The sequence below is a fragment of the Anas platyrhynchos genome, chromosome Z, assembly GCF_047663525.1.
Source record: "Anas platyrhynchos isolate ZD024472 breed Pekin duck chromosome Z, IASCAAS_PekinDuck_T2T, whole genome shotgun sequence".
NCBI lineage: Eukaryota > Metazoa > Chordata > Aves > Anseriformes > Anatidae > Anas > Anas platyrhynchos.
This window is the reverse complement of record NC_092621.1, coordinates 35,108,424-35,136,149: the sequence shown is the minus strand read 5'-3', so window position 1 is coordinate 35,136,149 and position 27,726 is coordinate 35,108,424. Positions and strand designations below refer to the sequence as shown.

Sequence of the window (27,726 nt, the reverse complement as noted above, 5' to 3'; positions counted from 1 at the left end):
TCCCATGTACAAATACGTGTGTATGGGACCACCCAACTCATAAAAAGCAGCTTGGCAGAAAAGGCACTGGGAACTCTGGTGGACAACAAACTGAGCATTAGCCAGCAGTGTGGCCTTGTGGCAAAGAAGGCTAATAATGTCCTGAGATGCATTACAGAAAGTATTGCCAAGAAGTTGAGGGAAGTAATCCTTCCCCTATATTCAGCATTGGCACAGCCACACCTGGAGCAGTGAGTCCAGTTGTGCACGCTCCCAGTACAAGAGAGACATGAACATATCAGAGAGAGTCCAGAAAAGGGCCACAAAGATGACTGAGGGCCTGGAGCACCCTTTCTTCTTATGAGGAAAGGCTGAGAGAGCTGGGACGGTTCAGCCTGGAGGACAGAAGGCTCAGGGGAAATCTCATCAGTGTATGTAAATACCTGAAGAATGGGTGCAGAGGATGGAGCCAGGCTCTTTTCAGTGGTGGCCAGGGACGGAACAAGAGGCAATGGACACAAAATGGAAAGCAGAGGTTCTGTCTGAACACCAGGAAATGCCTCTTTACTATGCACATGATCGAGCATGAGAACAAGGTTGCATAGGGAATGTGTGGAGTATCCTTCCTTGGAGGTGGTTAAAAGCCATCTAGATATGGTCTTGGGCAACTGGCTCTAGGTAGCCCTGCTTGACTGGAGTGACTAAATGGCCTCCAGATGTCCCTTCCAACTTCAACCGCTCTGTGATTCTGTGAGAAAGCATGCTTTTCTCTTGAAAATTGCAATTTTCTCCTGAAATTTTCATGAAATTTGCAAGAGTGACAAAATTCTATTTTCAAGTGTAGTTTTCAATGGACAAGTTACATTAAGCCTCAGTACATCTAAGGAACTTTTTTGTTGTTGTTTAAGACATCATCCTAGTCTAGAAATTCCAATAAACACTTTAACTATCTTTGAACTGAATCAGTACATTTTGAAAAATCGAAGAAAGTGATATTCCCTTGGTAAAGGAACAAAGTATTCTAAATTTCAAATCCTGATTTCTTAGGAAATGGAACTGTGAAGATTCTGAACATTTCACACTTAGTCCTTTTGCCTGATTCCTCAACTTGTTAGAAAAAGGCCACAAGACAAGAGCATTGCAAAGCCATATGCATAGCCACCTATTGGTGCTCCATTCTCTGAAGACAGGCAGATAAGCATGTAAACAGATAAAAGAAAACATATGAAACTCAACAAAAAATAAACATATTTTAAGTGAAATTAACAGATGATGTTTATCAAAGCAGACATAAGGAAGAAGGTTCTTATGACCTTTTCACAGATGTTTCATCTTTAATATGAAGGTACTCATAGGGCTACAAAGATGGTGAAGGATCTAGAGGGGAAGATGTATGAGAAGCAGCTGAGGTCCCTGGGTTTGTTCAGCCCCGAGCAGAGCAGGCTGAGGGGAGGCCTCATGGCGGCCTGCAGCTCCCTCACGAGGGGAGCGGAGGGGCAGGTGCTGAGCTCTGCTCTCTGGGGACAGCGACAGGACCCGAGGGAACGGCATGGAGCTGGGACAGGGGAGGGTCAGGCTGGATATCAGGAAAAGGATCTACACTAAAAGGGTGATCGGGCACTGGTAGAGGCTCCCAAAGGGAAGTCGTCAAAGCACCAAGCCTGTAAGAATTTAAGAAGTGTTTGGACTGTACTCTTAGTCATATGGTCTGAATTTTTGGATAGACCTGTGTGGTACCAGGAGTCAGACTCAATGATGCTTGTGGGTCCCTTCCAACTTGGGTTATTCTACGGTTCTATGATTCATACATACTTCTGGCTTATGCTACAGGTTGGTGAAGCTGACAAACTTGAGTTGAGAGTACAAATGAGACAAACTAATTTAATGCTGTTCACATACTACAAACTAGTGAACTGCAGAGCAAAATTGCAAAATTTAAGCTGTGCTTTATTTCTTCAGATTAATCTTAAAATGGATTGAGGACACTTAACATTAGAGATAGTCGTCCAGAAGACCCAGAAAAAAAGAATGAATATTCCCTGTTTACTTTTGAATAACTTGTCATCTCCTTCTGTTGTACACCACTTCTAGAACCATAAATTTTAAGGCACACAGTGCTTTACAATGCCATTAAAACAGCTTTTTCACATACAAATTTACCAGACTGGAAGACTCCAATATTTAGAAAAACTAAAGTTAAAAATAGCATTGTACTAACTTGTATACAACAACCTTTAAGAAACATGAAACGCGACATATGAAGAAAATTCATCTTATTTTTTTAATTAATTTATGAAATTCAGAGGTTACTCAAACTTCAGTTGTTATCAGTTCCGTCATAATAGAAACGTTACAGGAAATATACAGATCAGCATATGCAAACTAGCAGATCTCTCATCAAAGTTTTAATGTTTATTATACATTATAAAAATTGTATTTTTTATTCCAAATTAAAACACCATACCTGTTGTCGTCCTTACCCTCAGTACTTCTCTAATGAGAATGAACACAGTTCAAAACAAGCCATTTTTATACATATTACGAATTCTAAATAATTGCAAATGGAAGTATGCATTTAAGGTTTTAGACTATTCTACAGCTACGAATAAAATACCCAGTGATTAAGAACCAATTTCTATATTTTAACTTCCATACAGTATGATTGACACAGGATCATTCAGGACTTGCTGTTATCCCAGAACTGTATCTCCTGTTTAGAGGGAATAAAGCTAAAGGAGACCTGGTGTGAAATGATGCTTACAAAAAGGTATCACACAGACTAACAGCCTGACAATGAAAGCATTTCATTTGTAACATCACATACAGCAGCCAGAATAACAAGATCATCTACTTTGCACAATGTGCTTAAAAGAAGTATTAAAAAAAAGTCAAAATTAACATTTGCCTGTTAGGTTCTCCCTTCAGGAAATTCTTGAACTAGAAAGAATATTAGTAGGTAGTAAATTTACCTAAGGGCAACATATACAAAAAGATGAAAAAGAACAAGAGAAGGAATAATGAATGGGCTTCAGAAGAATGAAAGATTAACTTCACTATAACAAGGTGCTTAGATGAGAATCTGAAAAGGCAGAATTCTTTTTAGGGTACAGAATTTGGCTGAAGTGCAGTGCAGGCAAAGGCAACTGGTGTGAAAATAAAACTCCACAGATTGGAGTTCTATATGATTAATAGATAACCTATACAATGCCTGTCATTGCTGCCTTGCTTCAAACTGACATAAATAAGATTAGTTTAAAATGTCCACAAGTTAAAACATACCCCAATTAATTTTCATTCTTAGAAGCAAGATTTCAGATTAATAGACATTTAAGTTTTCTGTATTTGGGGAAAAAGGATTAAAATTCATTTCCCTCATATACTTAAACATTTGAAATCCCATTCGGTCTGCCTTGACCCATAGTCCAAAATGTCTAGTGGCAACATCAGTGGAGGATGTAAATACAGCAGCTTCTCAGGAATCAGGAAAAAAACTCAAGGGAATCAGCATTCAGCAAAATTGCACTTTTGCAGCTGTTTGGCACTTCTTTAATGATCTATTCTCCTTGTATCTCATTTCGACACTAAACTTTTTGTTGGGTTCCATTCGAGCGTGGCATGCACAATTTAAATGTGCCAAAAAGCAGGTCAGCTCTGTTACAACTTTTTTTTTTTTTTTTCCAACCCAACATGATTCAGTGCCACACACGGGGCCTAACTCTATCCCCTTTGCTTCAATAACAATTACTTTACCCCAAAGTTCTCAGAAGATAGCCCAAGGGAATGAAGCTCTAAATAAAAGGCAAGATTCTCTACAAGAGGTAATGACATGACTTCCTACCAGAAAATTGAAAAGGGAGCTTTGAAATAGAGACTGAAAGGAAAGTACCTCTACTGGAAACCACAGTGGATGGGCATAACAACAATTCCCAACAAAATTATTACAAAGTAGAAGAGTTTCAGAAATAACATTGATTTGGAAACTGACAGATTAAGACTATCAAGCAATGGGTTTGTTGGTATAATCGCGTAGAAAGAATCCTGATAATTTTACAGCAAAGCAGCTATCTGTACCCTTTACTACTCAGTAATGGACCGTGCAAGCAAATTACCACTTCACAGGATTAACAAAATGCATATTTTTATAGGCTGACGACACTTTGTCATGGTTTAACCCGGCCGGCAGCTAAACACCACACAGCCGTTCGCTCACCCTCCCCCCTCCCTCTGTGGGTTGAGGGAGAGAAACGGGAAAGTGAAGCCCGTGAGTTGAGATAAAAACAGTTTAATAAGACAGGAAAATAATAATAACAACAACAATAATAATAATAATAATACAATGATGATAATAGTACTACTAATAATAATGTGTACAAACAAGTGATGCACAATGCAATTGCTCACCACCCGCTGACCAATGCCCAGCCTAACCCCGAGCAGTCCAGCCCCCTTCCCCCCAGCTAGCCACCCCTATCTATTGTTCAGCATGACCCCAGGTGGTATGGAATACCCCTTTGGCTAGTTTGGGTCAGCTGTCCTGGGTCTGTCCCCTCCCAGCTCTTGCTGCACCCCCAGCCTGCCCACTGGCAGGACAGAGCAAAAGGCTGAGATGTCCTTGGCTTGGTGTAAGCACTGCCCTGCAACAATTAAAACATCAGGGTGTTATCAGCACTTTTCTCATCCTAAGCCAAAACATAGCATTCTACCAGCTACTAGGAAGAAAATTAACTCTGTCCTAACTGAAACCAGGACACACTTACATGCAAAATATCATTCTCACTGTCTGTTGCACAAAGCCAAGCATACCTGCATGTAATATGTAAAAGAAAAACAATTGCTGTCCCAAAGAACACACTGTTTAAGCTACAGCTAAGGGAATATGCTACCAATATATTATACCCCTACTATACTGATACAAAAAGAATGTTTTAGTCTGTCAGGAGGGAAAATAATTTTCAAAAAAAATGGTTTGGGCAAGAAAAAAATGAAAAGTGAAAGAAGTTCCACACTGATATATTTCTTTCAGCTTTCTCTTCCCACATATATTCTAGGCAGGGAACAAAGAGGGACAGGTAGTCACTGAAAATAATAGCAAACTCTAAGTGTGAGATGTCCCCAGAATGAGCACAACATTCCACTAATAAGAGGAACTAAACAGCAGCAGTTGTATTTTATTCTACTAAAAGGTAGCATAAAGGTTCAAAAACCTGCAGTGTCCTATCAAGCATATTAAGGTGACACTAGATTAAAACATTGTCAAAATCCATGTAAATATCAAGAGGAGGTAGAAGCTGCTTGTAACTGGATCATGTTGCTTTTGGTCTATTGGAGTGACATCTTGCAACTAGAAGATGTGTAAAAGTTTAAGTACAGAATTCTATTTTTACAACAAAGTCTATAGAAACAGAATCAATAAACATAAGCTTATTCCTTCTCATTGTATGGCACTCCTACATACCAGTAAGATATCTGGTACAAAACAAACAAACAAAAAAACAGTGAATGTTTTTTTCTAAATAAAAATTACCTAAACAGTAAGTCATAACTGTCTGAAGTCTAATAGATTAATTGGATTTGTATGTGTATGAGAACAGCATAAGGCATGGAGAGAAGCACACGTTAATCTATGAGGTTATTAAACAGGAAAATCTGAAACAACCTCACACTGAATGTGAGTACTAGATCTGAGTGACTGTTTTTCTTCTGAAATGGTATGCACGAACTATCTAAACAAAACAACTAACTCAATGACTATTTGTCAAAATGCTAGTAAAACCAAATTTACTGAAAATTAAAATACAGTTCCTTCACTGGCTTTAAAAGGTACTCCATTAAGACCAATTTCAATTACTTTTAGTAAAGAAAATGCTCTAAAGGAAAATAGACACTATTGAGACATATATTTTTTTAGGACTCTTGAAAAAAATATCAGTTTAGTTTTAACCCTTGTAGAAAAGGTCTGTTGCTGACTCCAACAAATGAATATGATCATCCTCCAAAAGCTAGGCTCAGTACAGAGATTTCCTTAAATATTTTGACTAGAGCTATGAAGGAAACTAGTTTATTCCTTTCTGGACACAGGAAGCAGCTTGTCAACCACAGAATATCCCAATTTGGAAGGGACTAATATAGATCACCTAGTCTAACCCTAGTCTAACCCCTAGTTTTAGATTAAAACATCTTCAAACTGAATTAAGACAAAAAATAAAATAAAATAATGCAATCAGAGGGAAATCTGTCCATCTCATATTTTCCATGCAAAAAGATGAAGATAATCTGCTGTAGTTGCCATTTTCAGGAGTGACAAAGGTCCCTTTGAGTAGATAGAGTGGATATGAGAACTGCTATTATGTGGTTATAAACAATCATTACTATGTCTATCTTCATATCAGGTTGTAGGTGAATGCCCTGGTCTAATGGAACCCAGGGACTAGAATGCTACAAAGTTTTGTGATATAGTCAATTTCTCCTGCTTTTCTTATGAAGTGCTCATGGTAGTACTGCATTCTAATTCAACAAAAATATTTCATCCTACTTAATGCAATGTTTCCTCATTTTGTCAGGAGGCCTGAAAGTATACTTGTTACCTTGGATAGCAAACCAATCTTTCACTTCTGCCTCTCACCCAAAAATCAGTTATGTGCATAAATTCATTATGCCAGCATACGAAAAAGCATCAGTCAGTCTCAGACACACTAAGTAATGATGAAGTAATGATCTAGAAAAACTTAACTGCAGTGTTCAGATAAGTGAACAAACTCTAATGTCCATAGCCACATACAGAATGGACAAGTGTTCTCTATTCATTCTGTCTAAACTCAGTGATGTAACTTATTTGCTTCATACCAGATTTTGTATTAAAATGAAACAAAACAAAACAGAACAAAACAAAACAAACAAACAAAAACAAAACAAAACATCAACAACAACAAACATAGCTTGGCTTCAATCAGACTTGATTTCAAGACCAGATTCCTGATTTATACCATGAAAATGTTGTATTACAAACTGCAGGGACAATGTCTCTTGTAAAATCTGAAGAGTCAAGGAAATTGTATGAGCACAGTACATCTACTACTGACCTTCATAATGAACAAACACATTAGCATTCTTTGTTCCAAAACAAAAGTTGGAAAATATTGACAATATCTGCCAAATGTGGTACAAACACCAAGGCTGATAATTGACTATCCTTAAGCTTAGTATGAAATAAATATTTTCCTTCGAAGTCTTGCTTTCATCATAGTCTGAAGAAGAATGGAAAAATGGTCCTTGTCATCCCTGAATGTCTAGTTCTACCAACAACCCATGCATAGCTGAAGAAAACCCTTGTCAAGAAAAACTCATTCTGTTTGCCTACCTTTTTGGTATTGGTCATATAGAAGATGGGTTACATCAACTCAGAAGGGTAAATCCCAATCAACACATGATAAAAACTTGTGGATGAGTAAGAGACACCACAATACAAGAGTCTGGTTTTAAGCCCGTTCTCTGCAATGGTCTGCAAGCTAAGTGAGGAAGTTGCTCACTTGGAACGGCTTGTAAGACGAAGACAAGAGACAACTCTTACATTGAAAAAGCTCCAGTTGTCTTCATTCAGACAAACAATTTAAATACTTGTTATCTGATGAGCTTTTTTAGATAAAATTTTAGAAGACACTGATTTTCTGATTTGTCTTCAGCAAATGCACCAAATGATTCTGTATTACATGGAAAAATAGCATCAGATTGCAGAATAGAATTTAAATAATTAGGTTGGGATTCTGGCAAATAAAGTCCGTTCCCTTGTCTGACCAATAGGCAACAACTGGATCCAACTCCTTAGAAGAATATCAGGAAAAGATATAGTGACATTTGGAATTATGTCTATAAAGCTGGATGTTTATAGGACCACTGAAAGAAGAAAACTAAGGAGGACTGTCCTTGGTGAGATTAATTTGGCTACAGAGCCTAAAGTATTATTTAATAGTAGGATGAGAATTAAAATACCCCAGGGCAAAGTGTTAAAATACACTAGAGCAAAGTACTATAACTAGATGGAGAAAGTCCTTTTTAAGTCACTGTTTGTGGCTCTCCTCTGGATTTGCTCTAACACATCCACATCTTTCTTGTGCTGGGGGCCCCAGATCTGTACACAGCGCTCCAGGTGGGGCCTCACAAGGGCAGAGCAAAGAGGGACAATCACCTCCCTCCACCTGCTGACCACCCCTCTGTTGATGCAGTCCAGGATGCAGTTGATCTTCTGGGCTGCAAGCACGCACTGCTAGCTCATGTCGAGCTTTTTGTTCACCAAAACCCCCAAGTCCTTCTCTGCAGGGCTGCTCTCAATGAGTTCCTCTCCCAGTCTGCTCATGCCTGGGGTTGTCCCAATCCAGGTGCAGCACCTTGCACTTGGACTTGTTGATCATTATGCAGGTCCCATGGGCCCACTTTTCAAGCTTGTCCATTTCCCTTTGGATGCCATCTCTTTCTTCTGTTTTATTGACTGCACCACTCAGTTGAGGTCATCTGCAAACTTGCTGAGGGTGCACTCAAACCCATCGTCTATGTCACTGAAGATACTGAAAAGCACCAGTCCCAATACAGACCCCCAAGGGACACCGCTTGTCACCAACCCCACCTGACCACTAATCTCTGGGTACAGCCATTGAGCCAATAGCTTCTCCACCCTTCAAAGCCACATCTTTCCAATTTAGAGATTAGGATGTCATGTGAAATCATGTCAAAAGCCTTACAAAAGTCCAAGTAGATAACATCAGTCTGTCTTGCGATGCCGACTGATACAGTCACTTTATCATAGAAGGCCACCAGACCAGTCAGGCACAATTAGTCCTTGGTGTAGCCATGCTGGCTGTCCTGGATCACCTCCTTATCCTGCGTGTGCCTTGACATTGCTTCCAGGAGGATCTGTTCCATGATCTTGCCAGGCACAGAGGTGAGGCTCACTGGTCTGTATTTCCTCAGGTCTTCCTTTCTTCCTTTTTTAAAAATGGGAGTGATGTTTCCCTTTTTCCAGCCACTGGGGACTTTGCCTGACTGCCATGAATTTTCAAATATGATGGAGAGTAGCTTGGCAACTGCATCAATCAGTTCCCTCAGGACCCTGAGATAAATGTCATCAAGCCCCACAGACCTGTAGTTGTTAAGTTGCATCAGGCCCAGCTCCTGCCTAGAAGTCTTGAGTCTTCTTCAAAGAAGACTCAAAGAGTTGTAGGAAGCCTAACCACCAATGAAGACTGAGGCAAAGAAGTTGTTAAGCTGTCTGCCTTCTCCACATCTGTTGTTACCAGTTCACCGTCTTCATTTGTCAGACGCAGTATGCTCTCCTTAGTCTTTTTTTTTGCAGCCAATGTACCTGTAGAACCCCTTCTTATTATTCTTTGCATCCCTCACCATGTTTAGTTCTGTCAGTGCCTTGGCTTTCCTGATCCCTTCCCTGCATATCCGGACAGCATTTCTGTATCCTTCCCAGGGCACATGGCCCTTTTTCCATCTGTGCATTTCCTTCTTTTGCCTAAGTTTGACCAGCAGGTCCTTGTTCAACCATGCTGGTTTCCTACCATCTCTGCTTGATTTATTACACATGGGAATAGAGAGCTCATGCTCTCCAAGGAAAACATCCTTAAAGAGTTGCCAGCTCTGATCAGATCCTCTGTCCCTAAGGACTGTGTCCCATGGGAACTCGTCCACTAATTCTTTGAACAGCTGGAAGTTGGCTTCCAGTTCAGGAGTCCTGAAGTTCAGGATCCTGACTTTACTCTTAGCCAGGCCCATATCCGTCAAGATCACAAACTCAGCCAGGGCATAGTCACTGCAACCCAGGCTTCCTCCAGTCTTAACCTCTTTAATGAGCATTTCTGCATTGGTGAGCAAACCAGTTCCATTAAGTCTTCTCTGGACGGTCTGTCTTATACGCGGACAAGGAATTTGTTCTCAGTGGACTCCAGGAGTCTTCTGGATTGCTTACTGCCTGACACATGGATTTCCCAGGAAACACATGGGTAGTTGACGTCCACCAGGAGGATGAGAGCCTGTGAGCACATTTCTTGTAGTTGGAGCAAGGAGGCCTCATCCACAGGCTCCCCTTGGTTGGGTGACCTGTAGTAAACCCCAACCACAAGGTGTCCTTTGTTGGTCCAATCCTTGATTTTTACCCACAGGCTCTCAACCTGCTCTGGGCTGTTTCTTAGAGGATAATATGACAGATGATGCCAAAGCACAGGTAGTATAAAGAAGGTGACCTGGGGATAATTATGCACTCTTTCTTTTAATACAAGAATGAGAGAACATTAAATGAAGTAGCAGAAGCCATCTGCAAAACAAACAGATAACATATTTTTTCAGAAAGTACATAGTTAAGCCATGGTAGTCCTTTCCACAAGTCATATGAATGCTTAACTTTATATAGATTCAAAAAGCAATGGAACAATAAATGGAGAAGAATTAAAAATGAAAACATTGAAGGCCACTGAATACAGAAGCATGACCTTTGTTTCAGGAGGTCCTTGAGCTAAAATGTTGGAGAATGGGAGAGATTTTAGAGACATTGTTGTCCTGTTTCTTATACTTTTTCCTTTGTTTACCCCTGTCTAACCAGTTTATAAGCAGGGACAACCAGACTTACTGTTATTCTATGTGCCCTCTAGGCGTTAAATGTTTACTCAGTCCCACAACCTATTCCCCAAAGGACTAAAATCTTCAGCAAGTCTCACACAGAATAAATGCAGAACAAATCAAGCATCTAGAGTAGTGACCTTTGCCAAGGTACAGACAAACATCACATTTTGACATGTAGAAGACTCACTGCTCAAAATTCACTCTCATGGTCTTTGCAAGCAGTTGTAAAAACTTCAGAATTTAAACTTCAACTTGTAACCTTTAGCTTTGCACAATATTAAATTTATTTTAAAAAGGGGATGATTGCTTTGTGAATGGGAAGCTGGCTGGAAAGAAACTCTGGCACTGTAGACAGTAGCAAAGGCATCATGCTCTCTAATCTTTCCCTTTAGTGTTATGACCAGGAAGAGGAGGACACACAAATACATCCCATTCTAAAATAATCTGCCTCTGAAGAGAAAGAACTCCAAACTAAATTATAGTCTTCAAGAATTAAGTGGGCATTGAGAGTTTGCCCCACAATGGGAGTGGGCAACTGCTTCCTCCTCATCTTTAATTTAGAACTGTATTTTGTCAAAACTGACTGTGATGTGGAAGCCATTCAAAGGACTCTGAGTGTGAGTTCTATCAATGTTCCAGGACAATAAATAAATGGTGGTCTTTCCATGGACATTGTCTTTTCAAAAGCCATGAAAGACTCGATCCTTTTCAGGTGAACTTGCCAACATGCAAGCTGTGTATCCCTATTGTTCAGGTTTACAAAACAGTTCTCCACTCATCTTTCCATTAATTTAGCACTCTCTAGTCCTCACCCTTTTCTCTCTAGCCCTTAATTTCTTTCCACCATTTGGCTTCTGTGGAAGAGACTATAGCAAGGTAAGGGTTAAGGAAGATTACAATAAAATTGGGTTCTACAGTGGACAGTATTCAATAAAATATGAGTGCCCTATTTCAGATGCTTTTGTCTTGGAACACTTACAGCAATAGTACTTACCAATTCTAAAAAATGAACACTTTTCACAGTCTAATGAAAGTGTTGGAATTTGTAACCTTAGGATGCTAGCAGTACCTATCACTAGACCGTCAACCAATTCAGCAACTGAAAAATCAGGACAATAGTTTCAAAGTACTTCGTTAGCATTGCTGCAAGATACATGTAAGTACATAAAAGAGAAAACTCATAGGTAACAAGATATGTGAATTTATGAGACAAAGTTTACTAATACATATATATAGGTTATATGTATTTAATTAATGACAAATTGGAAGAATTTGGGATGAAAAAAAAATGTTAGCTTTTAATCCTTTCATAACTCATCCTCTTGGAATTTCACTTGAGTGGTATACCACTTAAGATGTTATCCTGGCCTATTTCTTAAATATAAGACAATTGTGAAATTAACACAACATACAGTTTTTTATACCTAGTTTTATATTCTGAAAGGTTTACTGTGTTTTTCTAATCCTTAAGTTGCATATTCATTGCTATATTTTCCTCTAACTGCTGTCACTTATATTGTCATGCAGAAGGGCAAATCAGGGTCAGTTTATGTAAGCGGCATCAATCTGAAAAACTTCATCAGTCTTTATTTCAAGGCATTATGCAAAGAAAACTGACATTAAGAGAGCCTTAACTGACAGCAAATGAAATCAATCAGCAAATCACTAAGCCATAATAAACTCGCTCAAGTTGTAGATAACCCTTCCTTTTCCAGGTCTTCAACTACAAGGCCCACCAAATGCAGTATCTGGGCAGAAATGTCTCCCTCGATGCCAATACAAGATTCTTGCACTAATATAGTGTTGTTTGTTTTTTTTTCTCTGTAAGTGATCAGTAAGAATAACAAATGTTTGAGGAGATGCTTTATAATGATGGAATACTAAGCAGTTAAGTGAAAAAGACTAAAAAGATTTAGCATTTTAGAGGGTTTTTTAGTTTAAATGTAATTAATATAAAATGTTTTGATTCTGTGCTTGCTACTAAGATATTTGTGTAATTAAGTTTGTTTTATTAAATCCTATTGTATAGGCTCACTTGCCTAGCACTTGTTAGTTTTTGAAATTAAAACAACCAGCACAAAAAGAAAGGCTCCAGACAATTCCTAATCTTTCATGATATTCACTTCATGAATTCCTTTTGCAACCCACATGATTATTGGCAGTTTAACAGCTGTGCTTCTGAATGGGCTTATCTGTGTTACAACAGCACACAATGCAGACAATATCAAACAATACAGTCACATCCAACCTATGGAGTGGTTATCTGATACAATGACTCCTTTTTCTAAGATACTGCATGGAGATAACCTCATGAGTATCTGAGAAAAAAAAATCAAACAAACAAGGTACCGTGATAACTATTTTTTATTTTCTGTTATCTTTTTGTAATTACAGCATTTAGGAGTCTGCACTCATTGACTGAGCCAGCTTTGGCATCATGCCTACTGAGTGAACCTTCTTACATATTAGCACAGGTTTCATCTTAACAGATTACCCACCTACCACAGATAGAAATGTATGAAAAATTCTAAGTGGACAAAGGCAGATATTTACACAATTGCTTGAAAGGGTCAAGAAAGAAATTTCTCCATTAAGAAAGGTTACTGAAAGGTTAAATGATTATACACTGACTTTGGCATTCAAGATAAACAGCAGCAGATCTTGACTGTAAGTTTTTACAAAATTAATAATGCTTACAAAACAGGCTGGATAAAAGTTAGCGCATTCATAGTCATAAAGATACAGCTTTCAGTATTTGATTAATTGGTGATTACAGATACTGACTTTGATATTTACTGTCCCTAAGTATCAAAGACTTAACAGGACTGAGGTGTAATCAATGTATCAGCTACTACAAAGCCTTCTGACAAGGGTTCTTCATTTAGTCTCTAGCTGTTTATTAGAATGAAGTAAGGCAAGGTGAGAAACAAAAAAGTGAAAGTAGGCTGAGAAACTGATGGAAAGACACTAATGATAAGGAGGGGGGAAACTGGGGAAAGGAGAGAGAGTAATAGAATGCCCACTGAGGACAGGAAGCAAAAAACTGCTAAAAGAAATGAGGTGAGGAGTAAATTGGGAACACAATCGGCAGAAAGAAAAAGTGATATGAAACCCAAACCATAAGTCAGATTTCCAGCATCATTGATGCTTTGAAGATGCTTCACTTATTTATGTTGTATGTTGTGTTGGGCAAACATACATTAATGTTATGTTTCATTAACAAATGTGTAACAAATGTAGTAATCTAAACAGTAACAAATACAGACTTTCAACTCCTCAGATTTTCAAGGTTGCATTATTTAGTAAGGTTATTATTAAAACCAGCCTTTCCCAAAGAGAAGCTTCCACCACTGCCCTCACAGAAACATCCTGGAACAATTCAGGGGAGATTCTGGGCATCTGTGGTTATGTTACACTAATGAGAAACCTCATAAGGTGGTTTATCCTTGTGCCAGAAGCAATCTCTCTTGTAACGGAATTTGGATCCAAGGAGCATATAATTCATTTGAATACCACAGAATACAATGCAGGATTCTCATAATATCAGACCATCACCACCAGCACCTTAATAATCCAAAAAAGTTTATGTATACTTTACAAGGAGTGCTTTCTGCCAGGTCAGGTGCATGAATACATCCAAAATACATACTGTGCAGTCATAGCACATACATGCTCACAAGGAACACTGTCTTTAAAGGAGTTACAGTTAAAATAAATTATGCTAAAATGGCTTCTAAATACTTAGAGTCACAATGCAACGTATCTGGAGACACGACTCCAGATAACAGCTGAACACATTCAAGGAGATGCTAGAATCCTTCATGTTAAATCTCTTCAATCTGGTCGTTTAGATTTTAATTAGATGTTAATTATTGTTCCTTAAGCCTTGCATCAACTTTATTTTTAGTACAATGGAATTTGCAAAAGATCAGCGTTGCAGGAGGTGTAATCCCACTCTCACGAGTTTAGTGCACTTATTTCTAAACATTTCAACTCACAGTACAAGTGCAAAATATTATATTAATAAATAATCTTTTTTTTTTTCTTTAAACAATATATTAGAAGGCAGGCTGGTCAGTCCAGAAGCAACACATTTTGACAGTAGATAGGAAATGAGTTCTTTTGGAGAGGAGAAGAAAAGGTGAGGAGGGCAGCCCAGGTTCTGTTGACAGCATATGTTGAACTCCAGGGGAACGAAGACACAGTTTTACCCAGTAATAAGCTGAGCAGTCAGATTCCAGAAGAAGCACCATTCTGGCCTCTGTAATAAAGTGAATAGTTCCTTCTATGGGTGAAATGGAGGAAATAAAAAGAAAGCAATAGAAGTGTTTGCATGTTACGTGCATGCGTATATAAACACGCTGTCTTCAAGATTCCATCGAAAAGGTTTCTCCTCCTCAAGATATTAACAAGTAGAAAAACACCATTATTTGTTCACAGACATGCCATGAAAAAAAAAAAAGAAAAAGGCTCCAAAAGAAGATTTACAAAATCTTTACAAGATTTACAACTACACAATTAAAATACTAGCAACTCCACAATTAATTCATGCCATTAAGCCCTCATATCAGAGCTAGATGTAATGTTTGAAAGATTTGGCCTATGCAGATGATGAAATCTGATGACAGAATTATAACGACACTTCTGAAATCACTTGCTTCCTCAATTTGGAAAGAAATTTTTAGTTGACAAGTAAACATAGGAATGGAAGTGTTTTTTATTTTAAGAAAAAACACCACCAGAACTCTGTATTATCTTTTAAGTTCTAATGTTTCATGCATGTCTAACATTAATGAACAAGTGAAAATACATACAAATGACGACACGCCTTAAATTTTAAACTACATTTACGTTTGCCTGATTAATTAGAAGACCTACAACACCATCAGATAAGGCATGTCAACATCACATTTGAATATATAATTTACATAAAATAAATGGTAGGAACCTATGCTTCATAAATTTATAATTATGTGTTAACACTAATGATAGGTCAGTACTTGACTACATTACTACCACCACTATAAGCTGTAATGTTATTACTGCACTTTTCATTTCAAATTACCTCAAAACACCTGAGAAACCGAAAGAAATATATATAAATCCCCAGGTGGACTTCCTAAACCTGTATGAACAGACTAACACATGCTGAAAACAGAGGGAGAACAAGACAGGGAGGGAAAATGAGGAACCCGTTAAGAGTGAGGGGGGCAGAGCAGGGACATAGAGGGGAACAGAGGGATAGCAAACAAGACAGAATGAGGGAGACAGAGACAGAACGGTCAAAACAGGCACAGAGTGGAGACAGGCAGAGAATCTGAGACGGAGCGACAGGCAGAAACGGAGGAAGGGAGAGAAGGAAAGAGAAGAATGGAGGCAGCAAGCATGTGCATGCAGCAAAGAGCATGCATGCAGCAGAGAGCGCACACAGCAGAGAGAGCACGCATGCAGCAGAGAACATGCACACACGGTGAGAGAGACAGAGACACAAAAGAGGGAGACAAAGAGAGAGGCAGGCAGGCAGAGCACAAGAAAACTTATCTGTCTCAAACGCACCTGGAGGAGAGAAAGCAAACCACAAGTATATAGTAACTATTTCAAAATTAAGGGAGAGCTTAGTAATGAAAAATAAATATATTTACTCAAATCACTCATAGTCCAGGTTTATAACAAAGAACAATTTTATTAAAATGCAGGAGATTTCCTACAACCAGATCAATTGTCAATCTCACACCTCAGGTAAAGGGCAGTACACATAGAAATGTTTTCTAATAAGACCTATAACAGCTGACAAATACAGACATAGGTATGTGCATCCCTTCTACACAAGAAGCCCGCTAATAGTCTTGTCCTCCCGTCTACTTTGCTGTAGATAAATACACCAAGTATGCAAATTCTCATTAAATTCACTGACAAAACTCACATATTTTGGAGTCTCTAATTCATATAAATCCTGCAAAACAGCAACATCAATTCATCTCTGAACATCAACTCTATCCTAAAACAACACCCAGAATCTGTATCATATCTTTTAACAACCAGACATTAGAGGAGGAAGAAGACCCTCCCCGTGCCAAATACTGACCAAAAGCAACCACCACAAATTAAAAGGGCCAATTAATAAAATGTGCAAATAGAGACATTTTAGATAGAGGTTAAGGTAGTTCCCATGACACGGAAAATGATTACGGTTTCTCTAATTGCACATCTGCAGGCAGCTACCACGTGTGAACACCAGTGGTTGTCTGATCACATATCCATACACATGTGCTCTAAATGGTATCTTTTGGACAAGCTGTGGATATGATTCTTACAACTGTACTTAGTTTCTAGTTGTCACCATTTTTTAGCATCAATGCCTGGATAAATCTGTATTACTTCTGTCTAACAAAATATCTGGGACATCCTCCTTAAAAGCAGTTCTGCTCCTAAATCTCTTGTAAAAGCAACCTACAACAGTGGTTTTTTTTTTTTCTACACGAGGCAAAGCTGCTGATCTGTGTATTGTCAGCCTTTCTCTGGTTGGGAATCAAACACAAAAATATTTTGAAGTGTAAAGTTCTTTATACATTGGTATTGTGAAATTGGTCTGAGGTACCTAAATTTGCTTCAATAGTTTCTTTGATACCAGTTCTTATCCTTCTGCATCTACATCCATGAATAGAACAGAACTACTTTATACCAATGTTTTATAATACATGATGAATATTTACATTAACTTAGGTTTATTTTGGGACTATATACATTGTTTTTACTTCAAATTGCTTGCCATGAATATTCATTACATAAATGATGTAAAAATACTTAAGACAAATTAGAATGAATCTTCTGAATTACCACTTTTTAGGTGATCCAACAATCTCTTTCAGAATAGAGCTAGAAAACATTATCTTCCTCCTAAAGGTGTAGCACAACTCAATTTTGTATTTTATAAAGAGCCGGTAATCTTTAATTTAAAGATTAATTTAAATTAATTTAAACAGTTATCTGGTTAATAAACCAGTTAAAATTAACCGGTTAATTTAAATAGTTATCTGAAAAGTACAATTACTAAAGAATTCCATGTTATTTCAGTCACTCTTTTTCATCCTGTATGCTGTATTTATTGAAGGTTTCACATACTGTTTCACTTTTTGTCTTCATGGGTATATTCAGGCATGGCCTGAACAGCACACTAAATCCTGTTCTAATGTGTTTCAGTAGCTCAAAAAGAACACTTTATTTTGCACTTTCAAACTTAGCAAAGTAAAAAACAGTATGACTTCGTGACATATCTTCCACAGCAATTAAATATCAGATGAGGGTATTTCAAAGCTATAGCCATCACATATTTTTATTCATGGAGATATTGCAGTTTTTTCATTATTTATCCATCTCAAGTGACACTTTCAAACTATTATACTAATTCTTGTTACAGTTTCCAAGAATTTAACAACTGTCTATAAATTAAGTCATTACTTATCACTAGGTATTAATTTCACTATTTGCATGGAGTTTCAGAAGACATTCAGTGAAAGGACTTTCTTGTTGAATAACTTACATTTCAATTCATTATCTAATTTTGCAATTCAATAAAGTGCAGAGTTTGGAGAAGATTCACAGAATTTTGCATCCCAAGTGTTTCATTACCCAAAGGTCTATCGCCAGAGCGTACAACACATTCTTTATAAAATGCAAGTCACTTTCTATACAGGGACTTCATTTGTCTGTTTGTTTGATCAGCCCTGTAAGTATTAATACTATTTGGAATGTTGGATCCACTTGATAGAAGAAAAAAAAAAGGCACTGATAATTAAGTATGCCAGAAAAAAAAAAATCTGATAGCTTAGTTCACAGTAAAGCAACTTAGGTTCATTATGCCAATCTTCTGTGCACTTGTTTTCTGTAGCAAAAGCATACCTTGCCCAAGAAACACTCATATGGAGATAACAGCAATTTAAAAATTCCAATACTTCCCATATTCCCACTGACAAGGTAAATTAGGAATAGCAGATTTCATCCTGTCAGATGCTTTTAAGTACCACTTTTCTGAAAAATTTGGAAGAAAGATAACCTATCTAGATGTGTATCCACAAACAAGCTTTTTGTCTTCCTCTCATATGAGGAAAAGGTGAGACACTCTGAAACACTGGATATAAAATTAAGATTAATTACTGATTCCAACCAGCTGCTATGAGCTGGATGTATGAAAAACAAAAATAAAATAATGTGTTCTGTATTCAAGTATTCAAGAGCTCTGATAGCTAAATGCTTAATCCCTAGCATAATGTCTAATTTAGAATCTTAATTTCTCTGCAATTTTTTCAAACAGCAATAGATTTAGACTTGGAAAAGAACTCCTTATGTCTAACATTCACAGAGAATAAGGCCTTTAAGTGAAATGTACTCATTGTAGACTAACTATAAAACACACATATATCAGTTAGATAGACCAATCATATCTTTCTACTGTCTTTTCATTTTCATCCTCTATTTTTAATAAGAAGTACCATAAATTGACTATTAACTCCTTACATCAATCAAGACTGCAGGATTACACTTAATATTGTTTTGCATACAGTGGTGAAACGAAAACAAGTTTGCTGACTCCCAGCTTAAAAAGGAAATTTTAAAACAAAGTCTATATAATATACTTAGAAAGTCATCAAACAAGGACTGAGTAACTAATCAGGAAAAAGAAAAACTTCAAAAAAAACTTCACTAGGAAATAGACTGTGGATCATTGATGCTGTTCATGTACCTACAGAGTAACCATGTATAATCTGAGCTGTCAGATGAACACGAAGTATGTTTATAATACATACATTGCCACCAGTAAGCTAGCCAGAGCACATCTTGCTATGTGTTACTTCCTATATCACAAGCACTCTATGCAAACATGAGTTATGTTTTTTTAGACTCCTATTTTTCTTCATCTTTTTAGAAAGGAAGAAGAAATGGGTTGTCTTGCAAATGCTTCTGTAATACTCCAGATGTCAAAAAAAATAGGAGTTGGGGTGGAAGGTAGCTAAACACATAGTAAGTCACTGATTTAGAAAAGCAGAATTTAAAAGATGGTGATTCCTACGATCACCATCCTCAAAAATATGTCACCTGTGGAACTTTCTGCATAGCCATAAAAGTGATCATCACTGTGGGGAAACAGTTGCAACTCCACCCTCTGCTAGAGACATACAGCTGCATTAACTAAAGTTCATGGGAATTTCAGGTGTTACACTTCACTACAATTTTATAAAAGCATGATAAAAAAAGACAATTTAAATCTTTATCACACTGAAACATGTGCATGCAAGAGGGAAATAGTATGAAGTATGTGCAGATTAGGATATACCTCTCTTGAATATTTGATTTTTGTGACCCTGTTCCTGCAATTACATACTGCATCTAGAACAGAGTATCTACAATAAATTAGAAAGGATTACTACAGAAATGAATGCACACTATGCAATATTTGCGGTGTCTAAGTTCTTTGCACGTTACACGACTAGCTTTCCTCTCTCAGATTCACACAGGACAGCACAATGAAAGAAGTAAGCAGTCACTTTGCTTTTCGTTCTTCCATTGAGAAAACTAAATGTTCTGACTTTAGTAATAATGTAACAGAAAAAAAATAATTAGTTATTCTGCAGAGCTACAGGGACTAAGGGATAGTTTATGTATAAGATGACACAACAAACTTTGGAAAAAAAAAAATAAGACATTACACAAAATCCGTTTTCAGAGTTGCAAATATGTACATCTTTTAGTTCATTTCGCTTTCTTGCCCATTGTTTCCTCTTTACCAAATTAGTATTTTTAAACATACAAGTGCTTAAGCCTATGTGAAGAAAACAGCCTCTATATTTGAGTATTTCTAGTTGTGGTTTATTTTAAATAAGGAATGCTCAAAAATCACTACTGCTACTAAAACTGTAAGTGTGATACTGACCAGAAGAAGCATAAAAATGCTGTGTTTGTTTTCCTACTTTGCCTTACCTAAATCAAGAAGAAAGAAAAAAAAAAAAAAGAGAGAGAGAGAGAGAGAGAGAGAGAGTAAGAAAGAAAGAAAGAAAGAAAGAAAGAAAGAAAGAAAGAAAGAAAGAAAGAAAGAAAAAAGTAGAATAAACTGGTATTATTTTTCAAAGATAATATTTGACTTTTCTACAGTCATACTCCTGCCAGTTATTTAACATTATAACTGCAAAATTAAAAGTTCACATCACCTCTGAAATACAATATTCATGAGCATATATGGAAATTATTTCTCTTTCAACTGTTGACTGCAATAGTTTTGTTCTTCACACATTCTAAGCATCCCAGCTTCTCATTCTGTCTCAGATGCCAAAAAAAAGGGGGAAAGAAGAAACAGGATTGTTTTAGACTCTAACCTGAAATGCTACAACCTCTGGCCCGCCCTTCAGCCCTTCCACTGCAAAGGTCTCTAGGTGCAGTTTGGGTAACTGCAGGGTGAAGTCATTCCTGGTTGCCGCAGTCTGTGACAGCAAGGTCTGATCTCTGACCTAAAGGGAAAAAAACAGCATCAATGGTAATTCCCCTTCAGACACATTAACTGGGATGAACTGGGTCCCCCTGAGCCCACTGAGTGGACTTGCATTGATCGCTGGACCTGAAATCCATGAATAAATTTAGGACTAATTGATTTTTCGTTGCAAATAAATCTCTAATTCAGAGTGCTGGGAGAGAATGTTAAGAAGAAAAAGCATCTTCCCCTGGTCTGAAATGAGAAGGAAAGACACTAAGGGCTCACAAGCCCACCTGATATATACATTTTACAGACCTATCCCCTGTAAAAACCTTGTAAGAAAATAAATAGTAATTGTACTTCTGACTCAAAAAAAGACACACTAGCTACGAAATTTAAAAGTTCATGCAATCATACAAACAATAAACTGTTACGTGAGTTCTGCCTACTGTGTGGAGATCATATAATTCCTTCACAATTAGGTTCCTTTAATATTAATTCATTTAGAGCCCTGACTACATTGAAAAATCCTCAAACAAAACAAACAAACAAAAAACAACCTGTAGTACTTCAATTAACAGAAGGAGAAAAAAAAATCAACTACTACTAGTTTTCATATTGTGGACTCATATACAAAAAATAGTGCACTAACTGGTTTTAATCAACTTTTATACAGTTCCTAACTGTGACATTTCAGGGGTGGGAAACACTACAACTTGTACAAAATTCAAACAGTTTGATATTTATTTATTTAGTTTTGCAGGCAGTCTGAAACGAAAGGATAAAACAAAAACCCCAAATACTATCAATGTGATTTCTACATATGGCCACAAGCATAACCAAATGCAGTTGGTGTCACAGTGCCACCTACTGACTAAGAGAGAAACTGTTTTCAGTTTGGAGACCAGAGTGACAAAAATACGTAGTAAAAACTGAGCGATGTAAAGCGATTAACACTGTTCTCTTTACAAACAACCAGACTTAATAGTCTTGCGCAAGAGACTTTTTTTTTTTTTTTTGCCATTATTTACAATGCACATTTTTCCATATACTACAAAACTTAATTAGGCTATCAGCATGGATGGGAAATAGGTTATATCTAAGATATAACTTCCATGGACACATCACTCATATACATCATCACACCATATACTGCCACAAACCCACTTTTCATTGTATTTAATATAAAAATTGTCATGTCCACCTTCAAAAGATCCCAGTAGTCAGGTATGATTCTAATACAGAAGGACATGCATGCATACAAACATACATTACTATAAATGAAAAGATGAAACATATTCATGTGGCATAGATTTTATCTGGTGAGTAATAATAGCTAGTACTGCAAAAATAATTGACTCTTTTACAACAATAGACGTTCTGATATTAAAACATACTAAACATACACTAAACACATATATATTAGTATATAAATCATTTACTAAATAGTATTTAAGATAAATTTGAGTCTTTTAACCCTTGGTTGAAAGAACTCACCATTAATTAACTCTCATTTATTTTAAATCCCACATTGCTTTTTTGTAGTAACTTACAAAATTAAATTTTGTAAAATGTTGATGAGTGAACGTATTTCAAATAGTACTGCAGGCTTTGAAATCTGCTCTGAATGAAAGAAGCATGCATGTGTAAATCTACTGATACAAAAAAGAAAAGATTTTATTTTATTCGTTTCTCTGTTCTGTGGGAATAGGGAGCCCTACATTTCCCAAGTTGACCTAAAGAATTCCTGTCAATACCTGTGGCTGCCAAACATATGCACTATGATGCAATTTTTATAACAGGAAAGGTCCTCTACACATTTTTTGCACACATAGTGCACCAGGTTCAGGATATACAGTCCTGTGGAACAAACATACTCTCTAGAGTCTTCTGTCAGCATGTGTAATTCCGGTCAGATGTTAACCTTGCTGAATATAACAAAATGCATTACTTTAAATACATATATATAATATTTATATAAACTCACACATACATACACTTGATTTACATTTTTATAGATATAGATATATATATATATATCACAACATTTCAGTTTCTTTGCTGCCAGTATGCACATAGATAAAAGAAAACATTAATGTGGATTAAGGTACTAAGAATTTATCAACATCAAACCACCAGTGTTTTGCCTTCTACCCTTCTGAACCGTAGTCAATAGATCTAAATATTTTACTGCACCCTGGCCAATTCATTGTTTGATGTTTAAAAACTCACCCAGAATCAAAGAAAATTTATTAAATTTGAGCCCCCAAATGAGATACTATTAGCTTTGAAAGTCAAGTTTAACTGCGATATTGATAATTCTCTTTTTTCTGTGACAATATTCACAAGGGAAATCCCTATGTCAAAGTACAAAAGCAGATTGCTAATACTAGGGGGAAAAAAACAATGTATAAGCAATGGAGGTATAATACACACACAATACAGACAGTGGAAGTCCTTTTAACCCTATTAGTTTCAAACTCTCCATTTTAGTATTGGGGCCTGACACTCAATGAAAAATAAAATACAAAAGACATTTTTTAAAATGGCTGAATTGAGGTAAGCATATGTAATTAATACCACAGCATCAGAAAAGTACATATTAGTTCATTAAAGAGCATGATTTTTGAAAAGGAGCTTCACAATTAAAATAAATAAATAAATAAATAAATAAACTTTTTTGCGTTTTTAAATAGGCAGTAAAGAGTAAATCTCATTATGAATACACATGCTAAGAAACAGAAAAGGAAGCTAGAGCTTTCTTTTGAAAAATACTCATAAAGGTTCAGGAAAAATAACAAGAACAAAAGACTGAAGACAGGTTGTGCAAAAAAATTACATGACTTCACTAGAAGTGGAAACAGTCTTCCGTGTGGCTACCTTATTCAAGGAATGGAAAGTTGTAAAGGCCATGCCCACGTGGATAGTCCATATCTACAGGTTATCTTAGTTAATATCTAATTTCATCTCTTCATTGGTATTTACTTTTTGAAAGCTAAAAATATAAATACAGGAGTTGGGAGATCATGATTAATTTGTTATTCCCTAAGGAAATAAATACAGTATTTACACACATTATAGAACTATCAGGCAAAGGTAAAACTGTTAGGGTAGATACTTTATATATAAAAGACTAACCAAACAAACAAACAACAAAAAAAAACATTTTCTTTGCCAATTGTCAGGAAGAAAAACTATTCCATATAGTAGTTAGGCTTTATAAAGCAAGTTTCAGAGCTTTTTTGCACTTAACAACACTTTTTTTTTCTTCTCATGAAATCTAAAGCAAGAATATTTTATCTAAAAGTGCTCTTAGGCTTGAGACTTATAATCTAAAAAAACTAATCAGGCCTATTGCAATGATGAAGAATTTCTAAAAAACAGTTCCACTTCCCTATACTCAAAAATGAATATAGAGAAAACACGTATAAATCTACCTACATGCAATGTTTGCAAAGGTTTTGTCTATTCCTAGTTTAGTTAAATACATTTTCGGCTGGGACAATGAGAAGTTACAAAAGTTATTTTATACGGAGTATAGTAAGTACTATGACAGTGGGCTGCTAGGTATGACCATTACATTTTTCAGTTTAGGCTTATATGAATACAGTGTGAAAATGGGGAAAATCACAAATGGGCTCAAACAACTCTACAGTGCTCAAAGCATTTTAAAACAAAGGAGCAAAGTGACTTATGACTGTGTTTAACTTTTTAATTAATTAAGAAAGCAACACAGAATACAGCACCATAGCCACTCAATTTAAAATCAATAAAGTACTGATGAATTCAGATCAAAGCTGAAACTGAATAATAAACTGAAGTTACATTATTGACTGAATCAAAGGTGTAGAATTTGATGAACTAATTCTACATGTCCAACAATGATGTTAAAAATTCTCTGCTGATCAGAGGTAAAAGTAATTTCCTCTGCAGACTACTTCCATGCTCACTTCTTTGTTTTCCCTCTGTACACTTTGAGCTAGTATGTCCAGTTATGCCAACTGAGACACAGTACAAAATGCTAGCAAGCTGTGAAAGGTGTCAAGATGTGCTTACCCCTTCCTAAAGCATTGCCCACTTATGGTCTGATTGGTACAACAAACCAGAGATTTTAATCTCTCAGTTTGGGCCTAATTCATCGCTTTCTCATGTTGAACAGAAAATACTTGGATATAAACTTCACAAGGTAAGCAATACAGCAGAACCTTTTATAAGTCAAAGTTCACCAATTATAACTAAAAAGTAGTTCTTTTTACTACTAAAAGTAGTTCTTCAAAAGTGAAGGCCTTTGGACTTAACTACGCTTCCATTTCCTATCACTATGCTAATTGCATACTATCTGCAATTTAAAAACTACAAAAAACTACAATGATACAGTGATATGATGATAGTGAATGACAAACAATTGAGACTTCCTGACTTTGAGATGCCCACGTTGCTGAGACAACAAAAGCTATAAATATGTTATGCAAATCATTCTAAAAGAGTGATAGCAAAATGGTTTCTACCACATATATGTACTCTGCATGTGACATATAATTAACAAAAATGTTTTTAGAATATGTATTTCTTAAAGCAATGAGACAGTTAGAAAGCAAGGTGCATCTAAGTCTTAACCACAGTCTTTCAAATACATGTACATGGCTGGTTCAGCTGCATAATGTCCATACCTTCTGGACAACATGTAGAATGCAGGTCATACTGCAGAAAACAAAGAAATGCAAGTTGCTGTTGCAAAGATGATCTTTCATGGCAAAATACATATAAAATGTATAAAAATATTTTTATATACTTTGTATATGGATACTCGTCCATGAAACATCTTTATCCGTGAGTAGGTTTCAGGAATCAAGGATTGCTCCAGAAGCCCAGACACTGCCTGAGACAAGACTGTGCTGCTTAAACTCAAGGCACTTTAAATCAAACATAGCAAAATCACTGATTTGAAGTAAAAATTATATTTTTTATTTTATTTTTAATAAAGCCAACCCATAGCAAAGCACAACGTACCTCTGTGAGACAAAATAGTGCCACATACAAAGGAAAGGGCTACATGGTACTGCTTAAATGTCAAACAGAGTTAGGTTTGAGTACTTACTAAAACTCAACAGATTGTGTATAGTTTTCCATCAGAAGAAGAAATGCATCCCCAATTCCAAGTGTCCAACCATTGATAGTGGAAGATTTGGACAGCATCTCTACATATCCTGCTACAGGTAGCCATACATTAATCTAATCAGATAGACCACTTAATTAAAATCTACTACAAATTTCCGTATTAGCATACAGATTTACTTGGTCCCCTTTTTGATTACTGCCATACAAATCTGTATTTAATTATAATTTAAGTCCTTTCATGCGTGGTGTTTAAAAGAACACTAATTACCACAAAAACCCCATGTATGTAAGGAAGCGTGTATGTTAAAACTGAAGTTTGGGGCATGCTAGTTTTGTTGTTGTTGTTGTTGTTTTGCCCTCTGAAATTCCAGTCAAGCTTCTGGAAATTAATTTTCAGAGTAGAAAAATACCATCCAAAGCTTACCTAGAAGTTTAATTCAAGCTTTCTCATATTACTACAGACAGACACTACATGCTCTGTTGAGCAAGATGTTAATTTGATCCAGAGTTGTTTTTTGCAAACATTGACCACTGCACCTAAGCTTCGCTGTAGTTGCAGGATGTGCACTATAATACATCCCCTATGAATAGATTTGCAATGACCTTGGGCTGAAAATGAACCTATGTTTGGAGAAAATAACAGTTAATGTATTCAGTAATTCAACAATTCTCCAAACAAGGATTTTTCCTTACTAAAGGCAAACTACACAAAAGTATTCAGCCTATTCAGCCTTCAAAAAACAAAAAAAAGGTGAAAAAAAACAGGGGGGAGTGATGAAGATAAATACACTTTGAAATTAGTTATTTAGATATGTTGAAAGTGAAAACAGTTAGGCACATAGATATGACATTCGACAATGTCTTATCTTCAGTTTGTCAAGGATTTTAAATCCCTCTTGAGCTGGAGTACCATTTTTAGCTTGGCTAGGTCAGAATGACACTGAACAATATGAGTGATGACACACTAGACAGCTATATGGACAGAGTTGTCATCAGCAAGCCAGCTGTGCTAACACCTGTATGTCCTGCACAACTGAGCTTTAGGAACAAGGATCAAGTAAGTCAGATTACTAGGGAGGGGGAACAAAAGTACTTCATAAAACATTTATACGAAAAGGTGCTAATTTGAGATGGAGAAGAAAAATTCATCTTTTTATTGTTTTTTTTTTTCTTGTCAGGGAAAAATAACAGCTAGTTTCCTACTATAAACTTCCTAGAGCAATCTTCAGAGTTTTAATATTCTAGTTGGGTTTTCTTTGTGATTTTATTGCATGAATACATACCATGGTTTCAATAGGCTTGTGATACAACATGCCTTGTTGACAACTGACATCCACAGTGATAAACAGACCCTGAACGCACAAACACACACAAGCAGGCTTCACTCTGTTAATGTATCTAAACACATTAGAAGAACCAGCTCTGGGAATAAAGTTAGGCTAGGGAAAAAAAAAAAATCAAATTTAGATCTCAAAAAAAGAGTTCTTAAATCTTTATAGAGATACCTAAATAATAATCATAGACACTTAAAGATCCCAGTTAACTCAGAAATA

The 27,726-nt window shown here is 36.5% G+C and overlaps 1 protein-coding gene across 13 annotated transcripts in view; it reads right to left on the bottom strand.

The window, feature by feature from the left end:
• Positions 1 to 27,726, bottom strand: part of CCDC171 (coiled-coil domain containing 171) — a 177,926-nt gene that overhangs the window by 29,095 nt on the left and 121,105 nt on the right. For 10 of the 13 annotated variants that reach the window (XR_005261634.2, XR_005261635.2, XR_005261632.2 and 7 more), the window contains one exon: positions 20,961 to 21,092. The exons of 2 other annotated variants lie outside the window; for them this stretch is intronic. Coding sequence is in view for 5 of the 11 variants with exons in the window: in XM_027446177.3 (XP_027301978.3) it covers positions 20,961 to 21,092 (132 nt within the window). In the remaining 6 variants the exon portion in view is untranslated. Of the gene's footprint in view, positions 1 to 12,940; positions 14,855 to 20,960; positions 21,093 to 27,726 lie in introns of those variants that run through there. One more of the 13 variants, XM_038170426.2, reaches the window with a different exon arrangement.